Here is a 9,672-nt window from a genome sequence, read left to right as displayed (position 1 = left end):
CATTCAAATGGAGAATTTCATTTTATAGCAAACAAAATACGTTAATATTCAAATTCATTGGCGATCATAAATATATCACTTATAGAAGGCGAAATCAAAATCCTAGAAGCACATGAAAAATCATAATTGGTTTAATTGTTCTAAATTTGATAAAACTAAGCTATGAATATAATAAATACATCTATACTATTATAAAAAAAACAGTCTTGTGACATGCTTATAAAAATAGGTTGGATACAATTAGGGTAGTTTGTGGACCAAAAAACACGTATACATTGTCTTAGAATAGTATCATTCTGCATAGATCTACATAAAGTTGTTTTAATGATTTGATAAATTTTTTTTAAAGATTTTAGGTGTTTTTGTTGAAATATAGGCAATCTGCGAAAACACAGTTTTTCGGCAATTAAAACAAACTGTAGTGCCGAATTTGTTTTCCGTTTAATATGTTATGGATACATATGAGTTCTAACTACTGACAAATTTTCAACCTAAAGGTCTTAAAATTACGGCTAAAAAACTAAAAAAACATAAAAACTTGAACCTCCTTCTAGGGGGTGAGAAATGAGTTTAATTTAAATTTGATACAATTGACGTGTGCGGGCATACCAAATAAATAATTTTTATAAATTTCAACTCGATCCGACTTTTTTTCTCAAAATTATAGCCAGTAAAAATTCTAACTTAAACACTTGTACGGTTTTTTTTTGTTTTTTTCAAATTTCGACTGTGAAGAAGTAAACTTTTTAATTATAACTATATTTATTAATTAATAATATGTAAAAATATTATTGAAAAATAAAAATGAATTTGTTAAAATAACCTACTAATTATTGGTGATTGTTAAAACTTATATTATTACAATTATATTTATTAATAAACGACTCTTTTTAATCCCTTATATTTTTAATTCACATACTTTCTTATTTAATTTTTTTTTTTTTTTTGGTACTGTTAAATCAGTATAGGAACATGTTTTTTTTTGTAAGTGCTACTAAATGGGCTTCATTTAACAGGGTTGCTGCCCTTTTTGAGTATTTAAAATTTTTCTCGACTTCCCCAGAGAAAAAATTATACATATTTTACCCTACCCAAAATTTTGTTTTATTCATTTTTTTAAAATACTTTTTTGAAGAGCTAATCACATATAATTAGCGCATTAAATCCAAAATTCCAAATTCCACTAATTTCTCCACGCTTATGCAATCCTAATCAAAATGAATACTTTTTGCTATAAAAGTATTGTAAATTTTTCTCAATTTGCATTATAAAGTAAAGATATGAACAGACATTTTCTAAATACGTAGGTATGCATTGAAAATCTATTCATTTGCCGGTAAAACGAAATTGTTTTTTTTGTTTCCTCCTGTTGTTGTTGTAGCAACTTCGAATAGTTCCTATTTGTACAAATGTCGTAAATACGAAAATATTTAAAAAACATTTTTTGTTCGGTTCATGTCGATATACTACAATTTGCTTTCATGAAATTTTGCATATTATTGTTTTCACGGTTTCACAGTATTTTTTGTCACTGAAAATGATTTTTCTGTTAGACTAAAAAAAAAACAATTTCACATGTAATAGGTTTACACTAAAATTCCAAAAACTACGGTTGAAAAAACTAATAAAGATAATTATTTTTCCGACACTAGTGTGTGGAATTCGAAAGGAGGAAGGATAGGTGTAGAGGCTGGTAAAGAATGCTAGCTTTTCTACAACTTCATTACCAAAAAGACCTGAATGTCTGGGCACAGAGGAGTTAAACTGTTTTACTATCCAGAAATAGGCTAGAGGTTGTGGATTTAATGAAGATAATAAGGAGAGAGAATGTGGAATTAAAGGGGTTGGAGGACAAAGCAGGAGGCATGAATGGTTTTCAGAAATAATAAGACAACGGTCGAAGTCAATAGAAAAAAGGTATTGAAATAATAGCGTAACATTCAGCTGTAAAAGAGGAACCATAAGAAATGTATTTTTCGGAATAAAAGAAATTAAGTTTAGGGATAAAAATTACAAAATCTGCTGAATTATAAGGAACAGAGCCAGTGGTATAAATGTACATATAAGGAATTAGGAATTGGGAAGAACAGAAGTCATAAAAAGAAAATTGACAAATGAATTAGATAGGCCAGCCAGGTCTTAAGTCATGTGACCTAGGAAGTTAGGTTAGATAGAACATTTTGGAACATAAAGAAGAGCAGAGAAAGGTGTGCTGTTAAGCTGTAGACAAAGACTAGAGTGATAAGACAATTTCTTAAGGGAACACTTTAAAGAGACCCAAGACAAAATAGGGGGAGTTTTAGAGACATATTTCCACCTCAAGTTGATCAATGAAAATTTATGAAAAAGTATAGTATAGTAGTTATGAATTACAATTCAATTTAACAGATGCATATAATCATTGAAATAAAATTGTTTTAGTCTCTTAAGGCTTTATAAGAAATGCACAATTGCCTACTTAAATACCCTAGCGTCCCAAGCCCACATATTATACATAATTTTAATAATTCGTGTATAATATGACTACCTAGGATAAAAAAAAATACAAATTATCATAATGTCCTACAGGCAAATTTGTAAAGTTGTTTTTGTGGTAGTGTATTGGTTTAGAGGAGTGCTATTGATCAAATGTTGTTCACATCGATCCGATAAATACTTGAAAAAATAAGACACTAAAAATCAAAGGTAAAAAAAATTGTATGTTTTTAGTTTTTACAAGCAACACTTCAAGGTCTTTTTTATACTAACGCATTTAATAGTGCGAAAAATCCTGTTTCATGGACCATTATTAAGTATATGTGTATTATTATTACTTATAAAATGTTTTTCATATCGATACGAATATAAGGTAAATACAACGCAAAAATTGGTTAACTATGGACCAGTCAATAACTAAAAAGATTCAATAATTACCCAGAAGACTTCTTTTAATTATTTTTTTAGCTTCGGTGCGGAGCTGAGAAGGTATTGTTTTTACAATGATGTGTTTTTGTTTTTTTTTTTTTTTTTTTTTGTGTCTGGACCCACGATATCTTGTAAACCGCTGAACCGATTTCTTCGTGTAGCAACTCTATAGAACAGAAATCATACCTGGAAGGTACAATTACAGGCTAAAAATTTAAAAAAGTCACCCATTCCCCATCAAAATCGAGAAAAACACCCAAAAAATATGTACAAACTTTTCAACTTGAAATTACGATGCTCTATAACTTTTTTAATAATAGTTGAAAAAAAATTGATATGAATTGTTCTTAAAACATAGTACTATCGATAGACATTAACAGACCAAAAAAATATCATAAACCCTTTCCCCTAGAAGGGATAGAATTTTTTTCTTTCATTCACTTTTTCAAGCAAAGTTTTAGAGATTTAGATCTGAAAATTAGACCGAAGCTATTTTTGTTTTACCCCCTCCCAAACTCATTTTTTATACATCAACTTTTGAAACTTATATATTTTATTGACTTTTTAAAATTAAGAATATTTTACTAAAATTGTTGACTGGCTGATAACCAGTTTTGGACGGCTATTATGTTGTAACTTAAAAGAGTTGAAAAGTTAGGACGGAAGGGGAAATGTGAGCAGACAAAAATAATACTACTCTCCGCCTTTCCTACTGCCCTAAACTTTTAACCGCAAAAATAGTTTTCTAAAATTGGTTATCGGCCAGTCAACATTTCTTGTACATTATGCTCAATTAAAAAACTTAATCATATGTATGCGTTCCATTAAAGTTTCAAAAGTTACTATTAAAAAATACTAAGTTGGGAGGGGGTAAAAATAAAATAAAATAAAAGTGAACAATTGAGATCCCATTGTATAAAAACAATATAACAGGAAAATATTACATTTCTCATAAAACCTCATGAGATCAGAGAGTGGATCACCTTGTATAGGTAATCTGAATTCAAAATTTGCTCGGCATGGGGACCTTTCTTCAATGTTTAATTGAAATTGAAAAACATAATAAAATTCGTTGTAATTCGATAATTTCTATAATCAGTTAAATAAAAAGTATACAATGTGTGTTGCCGTATAATATATTATAGTGCATGAAATAAATCCCTTAAGGCCGTTTCGGCTGACAAATTAGGTTTTCACAATATTTTGATTTATTAGTATATTAATATTGGTAAATTTTCATGTGTAAAATATATGGTCTGAACACATTGCTGACGGCAAACCAACGACCGACACGCGCTGTTTTTTTTTTTAGTACTATTTTATTTGCCATTATATTTAGTAATATATTACAGGTATCGTACCTACAACGTCACTTGTATAACATATATGCCCACAAAATGTGGCTTTTAAATTGGTCAAAGTCAACTCATTCTAAATACATTACTTAAGCAATGTCAGTGTAGAGGCCCCTACTACCAGTTTTGGTGTTTTGCACATTAGTCAGCCATTTTAGCCAAAAAGTACATATTAATAATTTCAGTGTGGGTTTTAAATTAATTGACCATTTTTGGTTATTGGTGTTGTCACAGCGGTAGATTCTGCCACTAAGTAGGGTTTTTTTTTTTTTTTTTTAACAACATGGTAAATATTGCTATTATTGTAATAAAAATCAAACAAGAGGGAAAAAATGGAAAAATTCTAAGACAAAGTTTTGATGTTTAAGCAAAACGCTTATACAACTCAAAATGAATTACATATTTACAGTCCTTTTGACTGAAAAATTATCGAAAAATCCCAAGTAACTAGTTATAGCAATAAGTAGGCAAAATTGACGCCCTGTAAACTTAGTAACTTAAATTTGTTCATTATTGTGTTTACTAGTATCAAATTAGGTTTAATTAATTGATGTCAGTCGTTAAAATTGTATTTTTATCATTGATTTTCATGTGCATTCCAGGCAGACTACATATTATGGTACGTTGTTGTTGTACAACGTTTATAACAATTGACCAATATTCGAACAAATGAAATGATTTCAATAACTTTACACTTTTTAATACATTTTATTACAATATGTTAAAACATTTTACGGATATTACAGAATTGTTATTGATTTCTTAAAGCTTAAGACAAAAAATTATAATAATATTATATTAAATGTAAACATTATGGTACGACAATTAGCTGATTAATTTTTAGAATATGATTAGGTAGTATTTTAGAATTTATTCTGTCGATCCAGTTCAATTTAGCATTATACCATTTTCGTCGTTAAAAACTCAACAACGTCGCCACCATTATGTGATTTGCTAACTGCTATTACAAGGTCTTTAAACTGTTCCTGATTCATAGCGTCTAAAACAAAATGTATTTTTTTTTAACTAATAAGTAAACATTTATTACAATATATATATATATATGTTTAAAAGTCTCTGGAGTATAAACAGCATTTGCACTCTGCACAGTAGCCCAGAAAGATTTAAAAATTATAAAAACTCTCTTGCTTTTATTTTAGACTAGTGCAAAAATTTGTATACTTTACATTACTTTTTTTTAAGTTATAAAATTATAAGAGAAGGAGGAATCTTCACTGTTTATTTATTAATTAGCGAAAAAATTAGTGTTTTCCAAAAGAAGTGTACCTATTAATGAAGATTTTTATTAGCATTTCTTAGCCAAAATATATTTTTTATGGAACAAAATATAACAGTAACATACAATTTTAAGCATCAAATATTTAGTATGTTACATGATCGTGTCTACATAATGAGTTTACTTTATGATAAATATTTATTATGTTTAAAATGTGGAAAAATTCAAAAACATACATAACATGATAATTTGTATAAATGCGAGTGATAACAGACGTCTTCACAACTTTACATCAAAACAAATATTTAAATGTTATAGTTACTTTGTTGATTCATTGGAAGCTTCCCAAAGTCAGTATTTGATACAGTTTTTCTATTAGTTTTATTTTCTCCCACAAACGAGAAAAATATTTTTAGTGTAAGAGTTTTCATAGTAGGCAATTCGGTTTTAGCAAGGCAGTAATCGAAAGCTTCTTGTATAACCTGAAATTTGTTTTCACTTTAATCATTAAAAAAAAATTTTAAGAATCGGCATTATTCCAATAATTGTTTTTATTTCATTCATTTCATCTCAATTAAGTTAAATGTTTCACTCATAATGATTTTATAATTATGAATAATTTAACCATGACTCAAATTATTCATAATTATATAATTATTAATAAGTAAAAAATATAATTTAATTTATATGAAATGAATGAAATAATAATATAAAGATATACATATTATGATATATTATTCACATTTTAATACTTAAAAAATAAGCATTATCCAATAAAAATGTAATAAATATTTCACTTTATAGTAATTTGTCTATGAAATAAAATACATTAAATATCAATATGCAATATGATTAATATGAAACATAGTATAACTAAATATTAATTCATGTCAACCCTTCAGTGTCCATTGTAGCAGAAATGCCACATGTTTATTATATAATTTTATTTTGTTAGAAAAAATACACATAATTTAGGTGGCGCCCTTTTGTTGTTACTTATAAACGACATTTTTTTAGATAGGTGTATAGTTTTTTACTTATTTTCCCCAAGTTCTTGATAATTTAATAATGTGTATTTTAAATTAAACGAAATCTGTGCGTTGAATAATTAAATAATCAAAATTTGTTCAACTAGTTCAATTAATCAATATAAAATAAAAAATAAATTATTCGTTTACGTAATTAAAAAATAAAAGAACAATTTTTATTTATCAATAATTTTAAGGGAAAAGTTAACGTTTTAAATTTGATTATTTTTTTTTACTAGTGCCCCTAGATCTAACCAGTATACTGACAATAACATAGTATTCGCTGTCTGAGAAAATATAAAACAATTACCTTGTCCTGGTTCGATGCACCCTGTACAGAGTTAACAACTAAGAAACACGATATAATCAAAAATATAGCGAACTTGTACATTTTATTAAAATATAAGCTCAAGCACAAAATGAATAATAATATGTTCTTTCTGTACTTTGCAGTTTTATAGTGTACTGTAAAGTGCAAAACAACTATGTTTCATGCGAAGAAAACAACAAGTGTAAATAATAAATACATTTTTGCAAATAGTTTTGCTTGTATAACCAGTTGGTGTAGTATATTGTGGAAGCGAAGAAAAGTCGGAACAAGTTATTGGCAATTGCCAATGTGGTTTCAGGCCAGGAAGGTCGACCACAGACCAGATATTTATTTTAAGACAAATTTATCAAAAAACCTGGGAGTTCGATAGAGAAGTACATGTCCTTTTCATAGATTTTAAGAAGGCATATGATAGTATACACAGAGAAAGCCCAATCAATATCTTGAGGGAATTCCACTTTCAGGACAAGCTTATATAAAACTGGTTGAGATAAGCATTTTGGAAACATTTGTCAAAGTTAAGGTTGGAAACATAACTACAGACCCAATATCAGTTACATCAGGTTTAAGACAGGGAGACGCTATGTCACCAATCTTATTTAATATAGTAGTAGAGAAGGTAATAAGGGAGATGAATATTACACCGCAAGAGGGAGTCAAATTTCAGAAATCGTCCATAGGACTACTGGCTTATGCAGATGATCTGGTGATCATGGAGGAATCACAAGACGGGCTAAAATCTTTATTAAATCGGCTGGAGAAAGCAGCACTGAAAGTTGGACTTCATATTAACGAGGACAAAACGGAATATATGGTAGTAGGAAGACGAGACACCATAAGACTGTATCCAACTCTTAACATTCAGTCAGGAAATAAATGCTTCTATGGTCTTGCGAAATTACTGGGATCGAGGTCACTTTCAAGGGATTTAAAAGTACAATTATACATCACATTAATACGATCTGTAATTACAGTTATCTGTTGGTGTCAGCAGTACCTTTTGGCTCAATAAAAAAAATACACAAAAAACATAGTGGAGTTCTACTGTAACTTAACTATTTTGCACCTAGATGAAACCAAAAAAAAAATACTCTAGAGTCTGTACTGGTACTATATGTTTTTTTTAATTTAAAATTTATTTCCACGTAGTTGTATACAATTTAGAAAAATATTTTCGAGGCATGTCTAATAAACGTTTGATAAAAATGACCAATCGACCAAAACATTTAAACGAATTTAACCGTGCTCCATCCCCACGCAGTACTAGCTTTTTTTATATTTTAGGTGTGAATCGTAAAAAACGTTTGTTTTTTTTGTCATAATAGCTCATCTCTTAATCTAGAAGGTAATATAATATAATGTGTTTTAAAGTAAAATAGACACAGTTGTTTTTTTGTTCGTTGTGATTTTATTTATGATACATAGACAATAGCTGTTCAAAAATTGTTTACGATTTCCGAAAGCCTTGTTATTGTAATAGCGTAATGGCAGATGTTTTTTTTTTTAGTGTTGACTTTTAGGCTATAGTTCGTGCTACACATAAAACAGAAAAATAAAGAAAACCAAAAAATAATGAACTTCTTCTTTGGGGTTAAAATACATAATAGGGTGTCGGGCCAACGCACTGTGTCTTAAAGTAATGTCGTTATAACTCATAGTACCTACCTATATCTAGCTATCAGAATTCATACCTAGGTTTAAGAAAATATTTTCAAAGTCAGCTTATTACGTGTAGTGCGTTTACACTATATTCTGTTTTGGATCTATGTATCTATAAAAATTCGAGTTAAATGAAAAACGACATGTTTGTGTGTCCTGCGAACTCAAGAGTAAAATACAAATGAAATTTAAATAATGCAAAATAAGTAAAATATAATTCTATTGTTTTAAAATATATTAATATTTTTAACAGGTTGCAAAAAAGTTAGATGGAAAAATAGGTATAACAGAATGAATAGCAATTTTTTTTTTTTGTTGTTATACAATACATAAGTAATTGACCTAACTCAACCAAAGTGTAATATTCGAATTGCAGTACAAAAAATATCGTAAATGCATCTTTAAATATTTCACATCAACAATCATACAATAAAAAATTGGCATTTGAAACATTACCAAAGCCTGTCTTTGAATTTTATAAATAAAGTATGAACGGCAGATGGGTAATTAGAGTAATTTTCCATTTTAGCGACTGAATTTTCCTATCAATCTTTTTCTTTTTAAGGAAGAAATAGGTATTTATTATAAAAAAAAAACAACATACACCTTTAAAACTATACTTATATGTATGATATGTTATTGCAAGTGAAATTCCTACAGCGCAGTTTTAAAATTTGATATTTTTCAAAATAAGTACAAACAATACATCGACTTTGTAAGCCAGTGCATATTTTGAATTTCGATTGCTATGGTACATAAGTATGATTTTGTATTTCACAATTTCCAAAATGTCTATCTAAAATAATACTGTTATAAGTGTTTATGGCCGTTATTTTTGGCAACAATACTTTTTCCAAAAATATTCCAATACTTGTTTACTACTAATTATTATAAAACATTGGTTTGCCTAGTAACGAAAAGCTAAAATGTTGTGTTCCACGGTATGTAAAATCTATGATTTTGGTTTCCAAAATTAAAATAAGAACAGAATATTTATAGCCGAATTGATAAAAATAAATAAAATTTAAAAAAAGAATTCAACATAAATGTTACCATTTTAGAAAAACACAGGTTGTTGCAGTAGTATATATTTTTACAACGAGTTTGACTATTAAAGTAGTATAAACAAGAAATATTGGAAAAACCAAAAAAAAGTTT

The 9,672-nt window shown here is 28.1% G+C and overlaps 1 protein-coding gene across 1 annotated transcript; it reads right to left on the bottom strand.

Moving 5' to 3' along the window:
• Positions 1-4,947: 4,947 nt before the first annotated feature.
• On the bottom strand, positions 4,948-7,023 carry LOC126847132 (uncharacterized). Its single transcript, XM_050587214.1, has 3 exons — positions 6,835-7,023; positions 5,819-5,978; positions 4,948-5,259 (listed from the first exon to the last, which is right to left on the bottom strand). The coding sequence occupies exons 1-3, from the start codon at positions 6,913-6,915 to the stop codon at positions 5,159-5,161; spliced, it is 342 nt and encodes a 113-aa protein (XP_050443171.1). The 5' UTR covers positions 6,916-7,023; the 3' UTR covers positions 4,948-5,158.
• Between the last annotated feature and the right edge of the window lie 2,649 nt (positions 7,024-9,672).

Source organism: Adelges cooleyi, unplaced genomic scaffold, assembly GCF_023614345.1.
Source record: "Adelges cooleyi isolate 19-005CV unplaced genomic scaffold, UGA_ACOO_1.1 ACOO_flye_CR_arks_rails_tigmint_CR_PRNA_9, whole genome shotgun sequence".
NCBI lineage: Eukaryota > Metazoa > Arthropoda > Insecta > Hemiptera > Adelgidae > Adelges > Adelges cooleyi.
The sequence above is the reverse complement of the archived record's forward strand: the minus strand, read 5'-3'. Positions and strand labels throughout refer to the sequence as shown.